At 59.2% G+C, this 17,257-nt stretch overlaps 2 protein-coding genes across 2 annotated transcripts; one reads left to right on the top strand and one right to left on the bottom strand.

The window, feature by feature from the left end:
* Positions 1 to 87: 87 nt before the first annotated feature.
* Positions 88 to 6,246, top strand: HPS6 (HPS6, biogenesis of lysosomal organelles complex 2 subunit 3). The gene is made up of 2 exons (XM_017803972.1): positions 88 to 107; positions 384 to 6,246. The coding sequence occupies exon 2, from the start codon at positions 399 to 401 to the stop codon at positions 2,853 to 2,855; it is 2,457 nt and encodes an 818-aa protein (XP_017659461.1). The 5' UTR covers positions 88 to 107; positions 384 to 398; the 3' UTR covers positions 2,856 to 6,246.
* A 41-nt stretch (positions 6,247 to 6,287) lies between these two features.
* Positions 6,288 to 16,816, bottom strand: LOC108492080 (prominin-1-A-like). The gene is made up of 25 exons (XM_017803976.1): positions 16,400 to 16,816; positions 16,009 to 16,159; positions 14,877 to 14,932; positions 14,440 to 14,645; positions 13,874 to 13,994; positions 13,652 to 13,715; positions 13,166 to 13,255; positions 12,717 to 12,907; positions 12,554 to 12,628; positions 12,191 to 12,254; positions 11,778 to 11,937; positions 11,354 to 11,506; positions 10,745 to 10,868; positions 10,496 to 10,587; positions 10,186 to 10,270; positions 9,938 to 10,081; positions 9,636 to 9,707; positions 9,343 to 9,432; positions 9,164 to 9,217; positions 8,733 to 8,813; positions 8,342 to 8,410; positions 8,164 to 8,253; positions 7,791 to 7,903; positions 6,832 to 6,849; positions 6,288 to 6,433 (listed from the first exon to the last, which is right to left on the bottom strand). Exons 2-25 carry the CDS (start codon positions 16,136 to 16,138, stop codon positions 6,382 to 6,384), a joined length of 2,394 nt encoding a protein of 797 aa, XP_017659465.1. The 5' UTR covers positions 16,139 to 16,159; positions 16,400 to 16,816; the 3' UTR covers positions 6,288 to 6,381.
* Positions 16,817 to 17,257: the final 441 nt, after the last annotated feature.

Genomic DNA, 17,257 nt, shown 5'->3' on the forward strand with positions numbered 1-17,257 from the left:
GCGGCGGAAGTAGGCGAGGGGCGGCCCGGGGCGGCGCGGCCCCGCCCGGAAACCCGCGGCCCCGTGACTACGCAGCGCCGAGCGGAGCCGCCGCCAGCCCGGCCCCGGTAGGCAGCCGCCGCCGCGGCAGGTGGGTCCCGGCGGGAGGGGGTCCCCCGGCTGCCCGGGGGATCGGTGGGTGTTCGGGGAGCTGGGGGCGCGGCCGGTCCCCGTGGGGTTGGCGCCCGCGGAACCGGCTCGCCGCGGGGGGAAGGCGCCCGAGGGGTCCTTGGGGGCCTGCAGGGATCCTGGGGAGTGGAGCTGCGGGTGGGCTCCGTGCGGGGACCGGGCGGCAGCAGGGGCTCCGTGCCCCGGCTCGCCCTGGTGTACGCTCTCGGTGACAGGGCGGGCGCCCCAGGATGAAGCGCGCCGGGACGCTGCGGCAGGTCTCCGACTTGAGCGACTTCAGCCGAGGCCACTGGCTGCGGGAGCTGCTGTGCCGCGGAGAAGAGCCTTGCCATGTCCAGCCCAGCCCCGACGGGCAGCACCTCTTGGTCCTGCAGAAGAGCGGGCCGCCCCCCATGCCCCGGGTGGTGGCCTTCCAGCGCCACAGCATCGCTGGAACCGACCTGGAGAGGAACTGGCAGCCGCCCCAGCCAGCCCTTGTGGGACTGCTCTTCCTGCAGAGCCCTGTAGTACTGGACTCCTGGGTACTGGCCATGGTGTGGGAACACGGCCGGACCGAGGTCTGGCACTTTGTGGTGGCCGTGGGCTGGCAGCTGCTGCAGACACTGGAGCTCTGCCAGGGTGCCCGGGCACGAATTGTCTCCGTGTGCAGCCAGGGAGCCAGCCTGGTGTGGTGCGAGGAGAGGCCGCCCCTGGGTGCCCACTCGGACATGAGCAAGTGTGCCTTCAGATTCTGTGTCTGTGCCCGTGCTCTGGAGGTGGGGGAGCAAGGTGTGAGGCTGGGCACCGTGAGGATGGTCCTGCACAACAGCCCTGAGTACCAGGTCCTGGCCTCCCCTCAGCACATCTTCCTGGTGCCTGCTGCTGCCGGCTTTGCCACCACTTCCAAATTCCTCCTCATCTGGCATCCTGAGACAGCAAAGCTCACCATCACAGCCCCCTCTGCAGGCTTCATCCACAGCAAGGTGCTGCACTCCAGCAGTGAGTCAGACTTCAGAAAACTCCTGCTGGGTTCTGTGGGCCTTCTCTCAGGTTTTACACCCCTGGACATTCACACATCTGCTGTGTCTAACAGTGGGGGTCTGCTGCTGGTGAGCACAAAGGGTGCTGTGAACATGGTGGAGCCAGATGGGACACAGAGGCATATCTTTGACCTGGAGGTGGGCTCCCTGGCCCGGGGAAGTCCTGTCCGGCTAAAGACCTTTGGCAGCATCCTGGCCTGTGTGCTGGCTGGAGTCCTCTACCTTGTCGACCAGAACAATGGAAGGCTCATAGAAAAAGAAGTACTGAGCATGAAAGAGGTGCATTTCCTGGAGTCCCCAGGAGAGGAGGACAGTATCCAGCTCCTCACTCAAGCTGGCATCTATAGCTTTTGTTTCTCCAAACCTGAAGATAGCAGCAGACCTGAACCATGCCTGGTGGAGATGGTGTTTGAGGAGGCCTGCAGATACTACCAGAGGAGAAGCCTCAGCAGCTCCAAGCTGACAGTGGAGAAGTTGAAGAAAGGTGGTGCATTCCAGGCTCCTGTGGCCCTGGCTGCCATCCTGCAGCACAGCCTTCACCAGAAACAGAAGCCAGCTCAAGGCCTACAAGACACTTATGCCAAGCTGTTGAGCACAATGAGCCTGGAGCTGCAGAGCTACATGAGCCTGGAGCTCCTCAAGACCTGTGTGGTGTGTGCCCCAGAGAGTGAGGTGGAAAGCTACTGCAAGGAACTGGTGGAGCAGGAGGTCAGCCGCATTCTGCACTCTGACATGGACAAGGACAATTTGGCCTACCTCAACTCTGTCTTTACCTCTTTCCCCAAGGCTGCCTGGAAGGCCACAAGGAGCTGCCTGCAGCTACAGCAGAATGGGGAGGGCCTCTTGGTAGCCAGGGCCACCCCAGAGGTGTGGAAGAAGGTTCTGGGAGGGCCACAGCTGGACGACGTGGGTCAGAATGGGATGGTCCCACTCTTTGAGCTCATCTGCGCTTCCTTCCTGAGGTTCAAACCCAAGTGGTTGCCCAGTTTTGTGGAGCTGACCCAGCAGTACATTAGCATGTCTTGGGCATACAGCAGCAAGGAGGGCCCAGAGGGCCGGGTGCCGCTGTACAAGAGAGCACTGGGAGTACTGGCCCGGAAGAACAAACACAGCGAGGGAGACAATGAGATGGAGCTGGAACTGCTGCTCTGCAGCAAGAGGCCTAAGGCTGTGCTGCAAGCTCTGCACCTTCTTATCCGTCTGAAGCGGTGGCAGCGGGTGGTGGAAGTGGCAGAGAAGTTCTCCAAACTCAGCCCCTTGCTTAACAAGGAGATATTCACCACACTGCTGGCTGAGTTTGCCCAGCACCGGGAGCTGGACCCATATCTGGACAGGCTGTGGCCGCTGTGCCCTGCTGAGCTCACTGCCTCAGACATCCTCACCGTGGTCCTGCAGCACCTCCCTCACTCCCAGGAGGACCCAGTGCCTTTCTCCAGCGAGGGGAACCAGCTGACTGTGGGCTTGCTTAAGCCACTGCTGCAAAGGGTTGCGCAGCGTCCCAGTGTCCACGAGATGTACTTGGATGCCTTGCAGAGTCCCACCTTCCCCCCTCCTACCCCACCCCGAGAGCACAAAGTCCCTTCAAAAGCAGTAGCCGATGATGTCCCTCAGCCACCGATAGCAAGGACTTCCTCACCCTCGGCACTGGTACAGGATGACAGTGTGTGATGGGGGGAAGGACAACGTGATCCCAAGCCTTGGGTGCACGAGGAAGGGAAAGCCACATGCACCCCAGGAAATCCTACCCTGCGTGGCAGTATGGAAGCCTGCTCCTTTCTGAAGCCTCCCTGTAGCAGCACCTCAAAGAGCCTGTTGGGTGGCTGGGGTTGGGGGATCTCCTCTGAGCCAGGGCAGGCTTTCTGGCTATTCCTATCAAGTGCAATTGTGTGTGCCCAGTGGAGGAGCAAATGCCAGGTGCATTTGCAGATGAAAATGCTGGTTGCACTACAGGACTACAGAACTGCTCCCTGCCCAAAGCACTTTGTTTTCAGTTTGCTTGGCTCCTTTATATATCCACTTCTACTCCCCTGATCCTGTAGGACTAGTGGTGGAGTGATGGGCAGGGACACACACAGTCTTGCATCCCCATTCTCTGCTCAGTGAGTTGGGTGGTGCCTCTAAGTGCTGCCTGTGAGAAACGGGGCATGTTTCTTGCAGTGGGGTCACCAAGTCCTGCTTCTTTGGGCTCAGTAAGATGCTAAATGCCAGTGTGGCACTGGAGGTCCCAGCACACGTGCTGGCAGCTGCAGCACTCTGCACGCTGTCTCACCACAGTTCCTCTGGGATCAATCCTGTAGCTGTGACTGATTGCAGCTACTTAGCTGAAGAGAGCAGCCTAATTCCCTTATCTCTCTATCCCAGACAGTACCCAAACTCTCTTCTGAGCTGAGAAGCTGGCAGCAGCCTGTGTGAGCTTGGGGCTGGCCCTGCCTCTCCCTTTCCTTTGTGGAAGCTTAGATTATGCTGCAGGACACCCAGGCCCTCTGTTCCCATCTCCTCTACCTTTGCCCTTTGCACACAAAGGGGCTTTGTCAGGGTTGTCTGGCTCATATTGTGCCTCTGTTTGCAAAGTCGGTGTAACTTGAGAGCAGTTGTGCAGGAAGATCCAGGTTCCAGCCTCACTCTGATACCCTCTGCCTGGCCCCCTCCACCAGGAGGGAGACCCTAGCTATGGCTTTGCCCCTGCATTCTGGGCTGTGGTGTAAAGGAGCTGTCTCTTGCCTTGTTGGGCTGGAGGAGATTCACCTGCATTAGTCCTCTTGAGAGTGGTCTGAAGCGTGGAAGACAGACTCCTTTTAAAAATAAAGGTTCCTAAAGCAGTGCTGAGGTGGTGGTGGATGTTGTGAGGGTGCACACCCTCGGGAGGAGGGCGGTTGTGTTTTGTTTCTGGTGAAAAGTGGACAACCTCAGCTCACTGGTACTGCCCAGCACGGCTCACTGCTGGTACAGCCGCGTTCAGAGAGCGTGCCCAGACAGCCCTCAGCTACTTACCACTATGAAGCCATGGAGGCAGGAGTCTGCACAGGCAGGCAGAAGTGTGCATGCTGCAGAGAAGGCCCATCCATGCAGTGCACAGCTGTGGCTGGGCCCAAGACAGAGTTGAGGATGGGGGATTTTTTCCTCAAGAGCTGGAACTTGTACATTTTTTGGAAAACTAGCAATGGGAAGTACTTGTCTGGCCCAGCAGGAGCCTGCTGCCAGGCACTCAGTGTCAGAGCTGCTGTTGGAGAGATCCTGTTTTGTGAAACCACTGTAAAGATGCGGCAGGGCCTCCCCCAGACAAGGGCTTGGCTGCAGAAAGTCCCTGTGGTAGAAAAAGGTCTGGCAAAGAGGAAGAGGAACTGCTGCAACGGTTGCCTAGAGGCTGGCTGGCTATTGATGAGACCTTCCTTGTTGGGAAGGGGGTGCTGTGGCCATGGGATGCTGCCAGTTTCCTTCCCACACAAGGAAGCCACCTGATTCTGGCAGCTGCTGCTCACATGAGCAAGGGAGTCTGGCCTGAAAGGAGAGCTGGCAGCAGCCACTGTGGGCTGTCCCTGCCTCCTCTCCAAGCAGCTGCTGGCTCTGCCTGATGCTGCTCTCACCCACCACCCAGGGCTGCTCAGGAGGAGGATGATGGACAGACCTAGAGCCCTTTCGGAGCCATTGCTCCAAGGACAAGGATGCTGCCCTGGGGCAGCACTGAATGGAGAGCTGCTGAGAGCAAGCCCCACACCTTGGCAAAAGCTGTGCAGTAATTGGGGGGGAGATCTTCATTGCCAAGGCTGGGTTTGGATGCAGGTGGTCACAGTAGCACAGCGAATGAGGGTCAAGCTCCCTGCCTTCCAGCACTAGTTCTGCAGAGAAGAAAAGGCAGATCAGGGAAGGAGCAATGCCTGTAAAGCCAGCAAGAGGAAACTGAAGCCAGCAGCCATCCTGTGTGGGCTGATGTCCCTGAGGCACAGCAAGGGAAGAGGAAGCGGGGAACGCTGTGTGGTAGGGACACCCTGAGGCTTGGGGAAAGAGACCTTCACATGCGGGCCCTAGACAGGCAGGAAGCAGTCAAAACTTGGGAGCCTGAGGGTTCAGGGTAGGGGAGAGCAAGAGACAAAACTGAGCTGAATGCTTTCCAAGAAATGCTGGAAATCCCCAAGGACCAGAAAGAGTAGACATCCCTATGGGGAGCAGTGACCAAACCACTCCAAAGAACAAGATTCAGCTGAGTAATAGGCAAGCACAGAGTTCTCTCTGCGGTCAGATGGGTGCTGAGGGGAGATAGCAGGAGGTAAGGCCGGTGCAGCTTCAGATAACACCCAAAGGAAAAACCAGCGATTAGGAGATCTGAAGGCAAATAGAAAAAGCAATAAAGCAGATGCATGTAGCAGAGGGTGAGCTGGCCAGCCTGGCCCTCTCACTCTGCTCCAGAGAGACTTAGACTTTACAACAAAGGAAATGAGTCAAGCTGCTCACGCATATTCCCTGTGCCTGACATGGCTTTCGGGATGGTCCCTGTGCTTGCACGAAGGAGCAGCACAAAGCAACACCTGCACTCACCCCAAGGCTCCAGACCAAGTCACCCTTGGCTTATCTGTGCATGCAGCTCTCGCTGTGCAGAGCATGGGACGTGCAGGAGAGGACATGGGAAGTCCCCATGCCACCGTACCTAACGGAAGGACATGTGGGCTGCAGGTACCCCATAAACTGGAAACGCACAGATGACACATACCAGGGTTGCCAGAGGGAAGTGCTTCATGTCTTGGGGACAGCTTGGGGTGGCACCTCATGGACAGGAGGCTCTTGGTGTGGCTTTTCCCAGGAAAGGACCTGACACCCAGCCAGCCACAAGTGAAAAGGGCTGCCCGGTGAGGGGAATGTCATCCAGCCCTAGTGATGCTGAGCAGTGGTTCTGTATCAACCCATGGGCTGGCTGTGGGCAGAGCGCGCTTGGGAACCCCAGAAAGAGGCCTCTGGTCCCAGGCACAGCCCCAGCTTGTGCCAGCAGTGGAGAACCCTCCCTGTCCCTACCCCTGTGTCCTTCACAGCCAGACCTGAGGAGTGCAGCCACATCCTGCAGTGCACACAAACATCCCATTTATTGTTTGACACCAAAAATCACAGCCTTGAAAAGAAGCAGGCTCCCTATAAAAATAAATAGTCACATTTTTCAAGTCAGGGGGGCCTTTCCATTTCTTCCTCCATCTGTGGGCGACGGGGGCTAATGCCTTGTGGATGGCCTGGGGATTATGTAGTAGTTGAACGCAGGTGGCCTGCAAAACCAAGGTCACTTACATCATCCCCAGCCACAAAGGGAGCAAGGGACAGCCCAGGATGCACTAGGATGGCCAAATATCATCCCACTCCTATCACCCAGTCCCACAGGAAAGAGGATATGGGGACAGCCTCCCCAAACCTCCCAGCCTGGGAGACTGGGAGCAGCAGCACCTCCAAACTTAGGAGTGTGGAAAGATGATGGGGGAACCCCAGAACTGTGTGCACTGCAAAGGTCCCACCCTCAAAGCCTTCCCCTGGTACCAGCACCCTCTTTGGCCTGCACTCACTCACCCTGTTCCCCACCTCACCCACCTCTCTTTGTGCCCTGTCCCCCTTCATACCACAGGATCTGCCCCCCATCCCACACAGGGACCTGGCAATGCAAATAGCTTACATCTCAAATTCTTCATTCCTGGAGGGGAGAAAAAAGAGAGGACAGTGTCAGTGGAGCAAGACTCTTGGGACAACCCAGCATCTCCTGGTGGGACAAGGTCTCCCCCAGGTCACAGAAGAACATGGAGAGTTCAGGGTGCTCTGGTCCCCTCCATCCTGGATGCCTGACCTGAACACAGAGCATGGGCTCCTAGAGCCCCCCTGAATGTTGCTGCCCCCAGAGCCTCCCTGCTCCTTCCCTGGGCAGGCAGAGTGGGGCCCACACTCACCAGTTCAGCAGCACGCAGTTCCCCCATGCCAGAATTTCAGTTCCCCCAAGTTTCCCAGGCAGCTGAGCCTGTGTCTCCAGCCAGCTCAGTGCAGGACCAGGGCTAGGGAGCCCCAAGCACACTGGCTGCACTGCAGGGCCAAGATGCAGCCCTCAGGAGTTGGAAAGCCAACTGGAAACTGCTCACTACCTTCAGGGGTCAGCAGTGGAGTGGCAGTGGAGCTGCTGGTCAGAGGGTCCTAGAGGGCTGGGGGCAGCCCTGGGACACCGGTGGCCACAGGTGTGTGAGCAAGCACTGCACCCTCGTGGCAAGGACACCATCCATGCAGCACATTGCATTCTGCACAGCATGAAGCTGAGCTCCTGTTTGGGGGCCCCAGCACAAAAATAGTGCAAAACAGAGCCAGGCAGGTGATGGACCCTCGAGCCAGGCTGGGGCTGCAGCCCTGCCAGCTCCTTCCTCCAAGCGGAGCTGGATGCACTTTCATCTGCCCAAAGAACTGGTTCAGAGCTGGCAGGGCCAGGCTCTTCTCCAGAACATCTCCACCCTCAGAGGCTGAGAGTCCCAAGTCAGCCCATGTTACTTTAGGATCAGCCCCACAGGCTACCATGAGGCACATGAAGGGACAGCTGGCAGTGCACGAGGGGACCCCAGACCCAGTGTGGCCATAGGGGGTGGGGCTGCTCCTCACCTGTACACATCAGCAATGTCCATGCGGCGGTAAAACTTGGCAAGTCTGACAGACAGGATGATGCTGGGCAGCAGGAACAATGTGCACCAGCCCAGGCTGAACCAGAAGGCATTCTGGGGGGTTGGGAGGAGAGCCATTAGGGCTAGACAGCAGCTGGGAGAATATCTTTTGCTCTCAGAGCTCCCCGATGACCACTCACTCCTTCTCACAGCTTGTTCTTAGCCACAGCAATCCGCTGGGGAGAAGCTGAGCCCTGCTTCCTGTGCATCCCTCATCCTTCCCTACATCCCTCATCCTGTGCATGATGAAAACAAGGGGACCTCACAGCCACCCCACACACACGTTTCACTCCACACACCGCTGCCCCACTCACCACAGAGTCCATGATGTAGTCGCAGCCAATGACCTCCACATTATCCAGGGTCTGAGCTACGGGTTTGCAGCGTGCCACATCTTCTGTCAGCTGGACACATGGGTGGGGACAGGACATGTCAGAACCCTGCAGCTCATCCTCCCCTTCCCTCCACCCCACCAAGGAAGGCTCAACTCACCCTGCTCTTGGCCCATGAGATGTAGGTCTCAAAGAAATGCAACAGCTGCTCCAGGAAGGTCCGCGTCTCCTGGTGGGGGGTAGCACAGAGTGGAGATGCTGCACCACCAGCCCTCTCCATGCCCCATGTCCCCTCCGTGTCAGGATGAGGGCTCTCAGACCACTTCAATCCAGCAGCAATGGGACTGCATGCTTCACCCCACCCCAGCCCCTTGCTGGGGGTGCCATAAGGGGCAGGGGCACCCAGAGGTGCAGGAAACCCCCAGGGAAGACAACAGGGCAGGACAAGCAGCCAGACATTGCTTGGCATCCCTGTGCAGAGGGAGGTCTTGGTGTGGGGGTGCAATCACATCCCCACAGTGTGGCCCAGGAGCAGGACAAGGCAAGCTCACATTCTTGATGATGTTAGGAGTCTCCCTCTCCAGGAACTTCTGGGTTTTGTTGGCTTTGTCCAGTGCAGTTCTTGTCTGTCCCTGGGGCAAAAGGTGCTCTCAGCAGTGTGAGGGAAGTGGGGTCCCTGTCCTGCACAGCAGCACTCCCTGGGGCACAGCCTCTCTGAGCTGTGGTGTTCCCAGCAGTCACACACTGGTAGTGCCCGAGTACTTCAGGTGAAGGGAGCCTGTGCCTGGCAGGGTCCATGACATGGGCCCCCTCCCTTTGCCCCATGAGCAGCCCCTGCAGCGCATGCCTGGGCAGTCCCACAGCAGCCACCAGCCCCCTAGACTGCAGGTTACCCCCACCATCTCTGCTGCAGGACCTCAAGGGTGCTTTGCAGGGTGCCCTGGACTGGGGTGCACTCAGGAGGTCCCCTTGTGCAGCTTACCTCGAGCTGGGCAGCCCCGCTCTGCACTGAGTGGATGTTCTTCTTCAGGCTTTGCTGGGGACCAAGAGAGGGAGGTCAGAGGTGTGGACCTCACAACTCAGACAAGACCATGCCAGCAGGCTCCAAGCTCTAGGGAAGCCCAAGCCAGCACCCCCAGGACCTCCCTCAGCATCGCTCACTAGTGGTCCAGAGAAGTCCGCCTGCATCTCCTTGTCCATCTCCCTCAGTTTACGAGCCTCATCTTCCAGGTCTGTTTTCACATCTATGTCCTGAAGAAGCTACAGTCAGCAGTACCCCAAGCACAAGGTCCAGGCCCCACCATAGCCAGCTGATGGGCCTGGCTGGGGAAAAGAGCTGGACAAGGGTGAAGGGCATCGCCTCCTCTCAACACCCAGGCAGGGACAGAGGAGCCCCACAGCCAGTGGCTTTGAGGACAGGGTGGCCATGGCCCTGGAGTGCCATGGTCTCTCACCGTTTTTTCTGCCAGCTGCTCCAACTCTGTGGCCAGATCCAGGAGGCTTCCCTGGGTTATGTTCTGATCCAGCTGGAAAAGGCAGAGACAAAGCCATGAGAATGGGGCTCCTGTATGCCATCCTTGTGGGGCAGAGTGGAGTCAGGGCCTTCTGGGTGGAGGATGTGCTTGGTTGCCAAATGGGGTGACATGGATGAGAGCCTGCAGTAGGATTACCCCAGCAGCAAAGTGTAGGTTACAGTGGACATCCTCAATCCACATCCAAACGCCCCCATCCCAACACCAGGCTGCCCTCAGCCCACCTGCTCCAGGGTGAGGGTGAAGTCGGGGGGCTGCCCAGCCTGACTGGCATGCAGCAGCATGTCTTCCTGTGTCTGGTTGAGCAGGGAGACGGGGCTCAGGGTGATGTTCATCTCCTCGAAAGCCATGGAGATCTCTCCTGTGTACTGCCAGAGCAAAGGGGCCATATGGAGCATGTGCTGGCCCCTCACTGTCCCCTCAGCTCTGTGCCCCCATCCCTGCCTTCCAGACCTGGCACCCCCAGGCTCACCTGGCTGATATTCAAGAGCTCATCCAGGGACACACGCTGGTCCAAGTGCAGAGTTTTCCACAGAGAAGCATCTTGGTGGCATTGCCTGCAGGATGGGGGCGTGAGCTGAAAACAGGGCAGGCAAAGGCTATCCCCTCCCAGGAGTATGTCCTCACCTGTCCAGGTAGGTCGCACCTTGGTCCTTCCCTGGCATCAGTGCCTGCCCACAGCCACAGCAGGTAGGGCAAGCTGCCCCCCTCCTGGAGAGCATCTGAGGGCACTGAGCAGCTGTACCCTTTCCCAAAGACACAGTGCCAGGGCTGGGACCCACCTGTATATCTCTGAGAAGTTTGTCGTGTCACCCTCCTGGCCCAGCAGCTCTGAGAGGTTGAAGCCAGGGATCAGGCCGGGAGTGTCCAGGAGCTAAGAGCAAGAGAAGAGATGGAAAAACTAGACACAGTGCAGGGCAGAACACCTCAGAAGGATATCCCAAATGGCCAGTGCTGCCACAGCTCCACCAGCAGCCCTCAGAAAGGCAGCAATGGCTCTGGGCAGGAGTGTCTCCCCACAGGGAGCTCACCTGGAAGAGCTGCTGGTTGCGCCAGGACTCGCAGAATAACATGTAGACATTCCCCCCCACCACGAAGATGATCATTACCAGCAGCATCAGCAGCCAGGAGAAGATGAAGCTGAAGCCGACCCCTCTGCCGGGACAGAAATGCTGTCAGTACCTGTGGCCCTGTGCCCCAGTGCTGATGCTGGCATTGCCCCCAGCTCACAAAGCCCAGGGGCTGCACAACCCTTGCCCTCCACAATTCCAGGAACACCATCATTCCTCCAAGCACGTCTCCATTCTGCCTTCAGCCCCCAGAGTACAACCTGGAGCTTGGATTCCAGAATAGCTTCCCACAGCTTTGCAAGCCAGCACTGCCCTGCAGAGCCGCAGGACCACACACACACTGCCAGCCCCCACCAGCACGGGGCAAACGGGCTCCCCTCGAACACCTCTCACCAGCACCATGTTTTACCTTCACATTTACCGCTGCATGGGGAGTTGCCATGGGGTGGGCCATTAATATAATGGGACTGCAGTAACATGATGATTTAGGAGCTTGAGCATTCCCCGACCAGCCCTGCCCACCCAACCCACCGCTCCCACACACATCCTCAGCAAAAAAAGGAGCCTCACGCCATGAAGAAGTTCCCGCCAGCATTGGAGAGGCCGCTGCGCTTTGTGGGCAGCACGCCTTCCTTCAGCCCCAGGGGCCCCAGTAACAGCCCAAAAACATTGCAGAGGACCACCAGCAGCACTGTGCAGCACAGGAGGGCACACACAATCAACCTGGGGCAAGACAAAGACCAGGAGTCAGACAGAAGGATCTGGGACCCTGAACAGCACCCAACAGTCCACTGGCTGCTTTCCTGGGGATGAAAAAGGCCCCAGGCACTCCAGCAGTGAAGGCGCACAAGCGGCTGCAAGGTACAGCTCTGACTACCCTGCACCCTCAGCTCCACCACCCAGTGAGCTCCCACCTCCAGGAGGTCCTGATCAGGATCAGGAACCTGAGCCTCTCTGGACAACAGAGCTGGGGATGCAGCAGCCCCTCACCTACCTGAGTCCATCCCAGGTGATGATCGGCCCCCTGTACTCCTCCAGCACCAACGTGATGTTGCCCACAAAGGCCCCAACTTTCTCCTCCACATCCAGGAATGGCAGCTGTTCCTGCAAGCTTCTGATCTCCTGCCTGATGAAGCCCAGCTGGTCCTGTGTTTCTGCAGGGGACAGGGACAGGTTGGCACTGCAAGCTGCTGCCCAAGTCCTGCAGGGCAGCGGAGACCAGGAGAGGATGGGATAGGGACAATCATGGCCAAAGATGGCATTGGCACAATGGCATCTGAGGAAAGCCAGGGTTGCAAGCAGTAGGTTGGCAGCAGGTAAAGTCCACCAGGCAGGGGTGGGTTGAAAAGGGAGGAGGGAGTCTTGGGAGAGGAGAAGTTGGCACACTGCACACAAAGCCCTGCTTACTTGCCACCACATCCTGGGCCTGCTCTTGCACCTTCTCAGAGATCGTGTTCAGTGTTCTGTTAACCTGCAGCAAGGGAGCACAGCATACAGTTCACACCCTTGCCCTCAACCCAGGGCTGAGCAGCACATCCTCTTGGCCTCAGATCCCAGTGCACAGGATAGCCGGGACCCCCAGAGCACCCAGTCCACCCCACCAGTGCACAGGGGTGGTGGAGACAGTGAACAGACCTCTAGCCAGCCCTTCCCTCCATGTCACAGCAATGAACTCCCCACAGGGCTTTTCCCAAGCCACCCCTGTCAGCACAGCCCCAGCAGTGCTGCGAGCACCCAGTCCATAGCCTGTCTCTAAGGGACACCTCTTACCTTCTCTAAATCAGTCACTGTGCTGGAGCGAGAGACATCACGCAGTGCCTCCAGCTGCTGCTGCACACTGGGGATCTGCAGGGAAGAGCCTGGGGTGAGAGGGCAACAGGGGGCTGGAGAAGGGGCTGCAGGGCCCCTCATCCCGCACCCCGCCCCTCCTCACCGTGCTGAAGTTGGCGGTGAAGGTGAGGTCACTGAGAGAGACGCTGTTGCAGGGGGAGCCACAGCGCTGCAGGGTCTGGTTGAGGCTGTCCCGCAGGCTGTCCAGCCGCTGCCCAAACTGGCTCTGCAGCTCCTCAAGGTCTGAGTGACTGGTGGTGATATCGTAGAAGGTGGCCTCCAGCTTCTCCATCCCTGGGGAGACAGCAGGGGGCTCAGGGCCTTATCCTGCCAGTGTTGCAGGGACTTATTCTCACCAAGCTGAACCTCAGGGACCCATAAAAAAATGCAACATAGGGGCATCCCCAAAGTCTCAGCACTTGCCCCAGGGTGCAACTGGGAGGCCAGATGGATCCCGCTCCCTGGGAGCCTTACTCAAACATGCACCTACCCCAGCTCTCAGCCCCAGCGTCCCTGAGTCCCCTGTCAGCCTCCCAGGGGTGGGGCCATTACCTTGCAAGAGGCTCTGGAGAGATCCCAGAGCCCCATCCGTGCTGTTCCTGATGTGTGAGGTGATCATGCTGCCCAGGTTGGGCCCAATGTCTGCAGAGATGGGAGAGGTGGTGTCACTCACAGAACCTCCGCTTGCAGGAAAGCTGGTGAAAACACTGATGCCTCCCAGCACCCCAGCCCTCACCCACCCCTCAGGTGGGGGTCAGAGGGGACCCCCCCACCCTGCCACCACCTGCATCACCCTTCCCAGAGAGGAGCCTGAACAGGGAAAAGCAGTGGCTGGAGCAGAGCTGAAGCCTGAAGGAGCCCCCAAACTTAATCCCATTGGACACCCCCATAAGAACCAGCCCAGTGACCCCCAGGGTCAGCAACCATCCATAGGGCAGCAAGGCAAACCCATACAATACCCCCACTGCCCAAGTATCCCCAGCCCTGGATCAGCTCACCACAGGGGCACCTCCAGCTCCGCCCACCACACACACTCACCCTGGAGGCTGCTGTTGACATGGCCCAGTGGCACGTCGCTGCTGTCAATGATAAAATCAACTTGCTGTAGGGATAGAGATTTCGTGTCAGTGTGGGTGGGAACCCTTCCCTCACTCCAGCCCTACTGTTGCCCTTCCCCAGGGGGCTATTTAGGCTGCTCCCTACACCTGGCCCCTTGCCCCCTATCAGGCACCCCAGCCGTGGCGGGAGGACCAGGCATGCCTGGGGAATGGAGGCCAGGTAGGTGCGGATGTTGTCCAGCGTGTTGTTCACATTAGGGAAGGTGCTGTTCACGGCCTGGGAGAAGCGGGCGTTGCTGATGAAGGCACAGACACCACCAGCCCTAAAAGGGAAGGGTGGCAGGGTCAGTGCACTGGAAACTTAATCTTGATGCTCTCCTCCCAGTACCTTCCAAATCCACCCACACCGACCCCAGCCTGTAGGGTCTGGAGCACGCCAGTGAACCCCCCCTTCCAGTGCATTCCAGCAAGTGCCCTGCACAGAGCTAAGGGACCAGAGAAGAGGGACGCAGGAAACTGAGGCACGGGGGAGCCCAGTACCCGGTGCACCTCCAGTTCCCCGTGGCGAAGCTGTCTGGAAAGGTTTGTGCCCTGCCAATGAGCAGCCCCCCGGGGCCAGCTTCCCACCGCCGCCGCTTCCTCTCCTTTGTCCCACCGTGCCGGGATCTACTCACGTGAACAATGGCAGTTTCCTGGCACGGCCGCCTAGCGCCAGCGTTTCCACCCACCCCTGGGTCCCATCCGGAGCGTCCCGGCCAGAGTACTCACAGGAGGAAAGCGGTGACCAGCAGGACGGAGGCCCAGAGCGCCCAGCGCCGGCAGCCCATCCCTGGCTCCTGCTTCTGGTACATGCGGCCCCCGCAGTTCCCGCAGCACCGGCAGCAGCAGAAGCAGCATCCCACCAGCGGCACGAATATGATGAAGAGGACTCCAATGGCCACACAGACCAGAAAACCCGGCTCGTACAGCAGCAGCTGGGATAAGAAGAATGAGAGGCAGCATAACACTGGTGCCCCTGAAGACTCCTCAGCTCTGAGGGTCCTGTCCAAACCCACACAGGGCAGAATGGGTCCCCTCAGGAGGCTGCATATCTCCCCTTGCTGCTGTATGGCATCCAGGGCTCAGCCTCAGAGCAGCACCTCCTAGCATCCCCCAGTCCATGGTGGTCTGAGGCTGCCAGATCTCTGCCCTGGCTGCCTGCTCACCTCCTTGATATCCTCCTGGTTGAATTCGATCTGGGACTGCCCAAAATCAATCACTTCTGGGGAACAAGAAGCAGAGAGGGCTGTGAGCAGGTGCTAGGCCCTGGGGGGCTCTCCAGGCAGGCCCCACACTCTGCTCATTTCAGAGATGGACTCCCAGTCCCAGGCATCACCTGTGGCTCAGACCAGCTGTGAGTGCCTGGCATGTTTCTCCTTTCCAGTTGCCCTCCCCAGCCCACATGCTGCACAGCATTTTTGCATCTGGGAAAAGTGCTGCCAGCCCCCAGACTCTCAGGGTTCCACAGAACAAGGGGGTCCTCAGCCCACTGGGCATCAGGGGCACTGCCCTGGGGCTGTTCTCCTGCAAACCGGCCCCAGGGAAATGCCTGAGGGCACTGCCTGCGTGGGATGGCTGCAGGGGCAAAGTCCCCTGATGTGCTGTCTCTTTCATCCCCGGGGCTTGCCCTGCCCATGGCCCACCGACTCATTACAAGCCATGATGACACAGGGTGCCATTTATTGTACCCTGGTATCTGTGTGACATGAACAAGGCCACGAGGCCATTGAGGAGTTTGCCAGCCGCACCTTTGCCTGAAAGTTGATAGTGGCAAGTTCAGGGCAGAGCTGTGCCAGTGACACATTCCTGTCCCCTCAGATGTGGAGGAGCAAGAGCAAGCTGGGCAGTGTGCAGGGAGTGCCCGCAGAGCTGCTGTGTGGGCACTGGCACTGGGACATGCTGCTCTTGGTGGCCAGCAAGCACAGAGAACTGAAGTCAGACAAGGACTCTGCAGGCAGAGTGGGCTTTCCTCTGCACTTTTGTTGGGGCCTAGGATTAAAATACCTGGAGTGAGGATAGGGCAGGAGTCTACAAGGTGAGACTACCACCAATGCCTGTCTTGAGGTCCAGCTGAGAAAGCCCCCGTGACAGTTGTGATGGGATATGGGCAGGACACAGATAGCAATCCTTGGGGACCCCACTCTGATTCCCCCAGCCATACCCCTCCTTACCAGTACCCCAGTGTTAAAATGCTGAATGGACAGTCACCAGTGCAGGAAGGCTCAGGCTCAGCTGGGACCGGGAAGCTCAAAGCAGCCCCCCACCCCCTTGCCAGCCCCTCCACTGCCGTGCACCCACCTAAGGGCAAGGGATTGGGCTGCACCAGCCTCAGGAAGCCGTGTGCCATTGCCAGCAGCCCTGGTGTGTTGCTCCCCGGCGCCTCAAGGCCAGGGCCGTAAGTAGGCTGTGGGATGTTCCCCAGCTCCATTGCAGCAGCTCCGGTGGACACCTGGGCACAGAGAGGAGCTGTCGGTGTCGTCGGGGCAGAGGACCACCCAGCCTGCCCTGCCTCCAACCAGGAAATACAGAGAGAAAAATCAGGCACCTGCCAGCTCCTGCCCGGAAGGAATAAGCTGTGGGAGAGCACCAAGTAGTGATGGGGAGTCCTGGGAACAGGGGGGTGGGAAGCCAGGCAGGAGGTGCCCACGAGGGACCAGAGGGGCTGTGGGGGATGAAGAGGAGCACTCACCTCGTCCTCTGGCACCACTGTGCGTCCACAGCTGCTGCAGGGCCCAGCCACACAGTGCCAGCACCCAGGTTTGTGGTTTGTTTAAGTTTCAGCGGTGATTGCTGACAAGGTGTTTGCCGGGAAAGGCGGCGATACTGGGATCGCCCCACCCTGCCCACTATACCTCTTGGCACCCGGCCACCTCGGGCGCCTCTCCGTCGGGTCACCACCGACGCGTCCCGACCCAGGCACCGGAGAGAGCCCATCTCCTCGCCCTGCGCAGAGCTCCCGTGCTCTTGCTGGTTTCCTCCTGCCCCAACCCATGAGCTAGGTGGCCCGGGGTGATCCATCCCATACCATGCCCACACCACCTGCATCCCTTCGGGATGGGGTGCATTGAGCCGGCCACAGCTTCGGCACAAACCAGCTCTAGCCACAGAACCAGGTTTTGCATCTAAAAATCTTCCGAAGCGGGGCACAGCGGCAAACCTAGCGTTTTCCAAACGCGCCCCGGTCCCCCTAAGCGGGGGACAAGTCTCAGAGGCCCCCTGACGGGGTTCTTCCTCCAAGGCTGGGAGCCTGCCTGGTTCCATCCACGCTCCCCGCAGAGCTTTCCCACGCCGCGGGGGCCAAGGGTGACTCTACCCCTGCCCCCGCCCCGTGGTTCTCAACCCTCGCTCCGCCGCCGGGACTCCGGGAGCCGCAAATGGGGTCAGGAGCGGGGAGGGGCCGGGGGTCGCTCCCGGTTGTACCACGGACACACCAGGCGGGCGCGGGGCAGGTGCCCCGGAGGTCGCGTCCCGGCGGGGGGCGGCGGCGGGCGGAGGTCCCCGGCTCGGTACAGCTCGGCACAGTTCCGCACCGAGCCCGCAGCGCGGG

The sequence above is a fragment of the Lepidothrix coronata genome, unplaced genomic scaffold, assembly GCF_001604755.1.
Source record: "Lepidothrix coronata isolate B3197 unplaced genomic scaffold, Lepidothrix_coronata-1.0 Scaffold8, whole genome shotgun sequence".
NCBI lineage: Eukaryota > Metazoa > Chordata > Aves > Passeriformes > Pipridae > Lepidothrix > Lepidothrix coronata.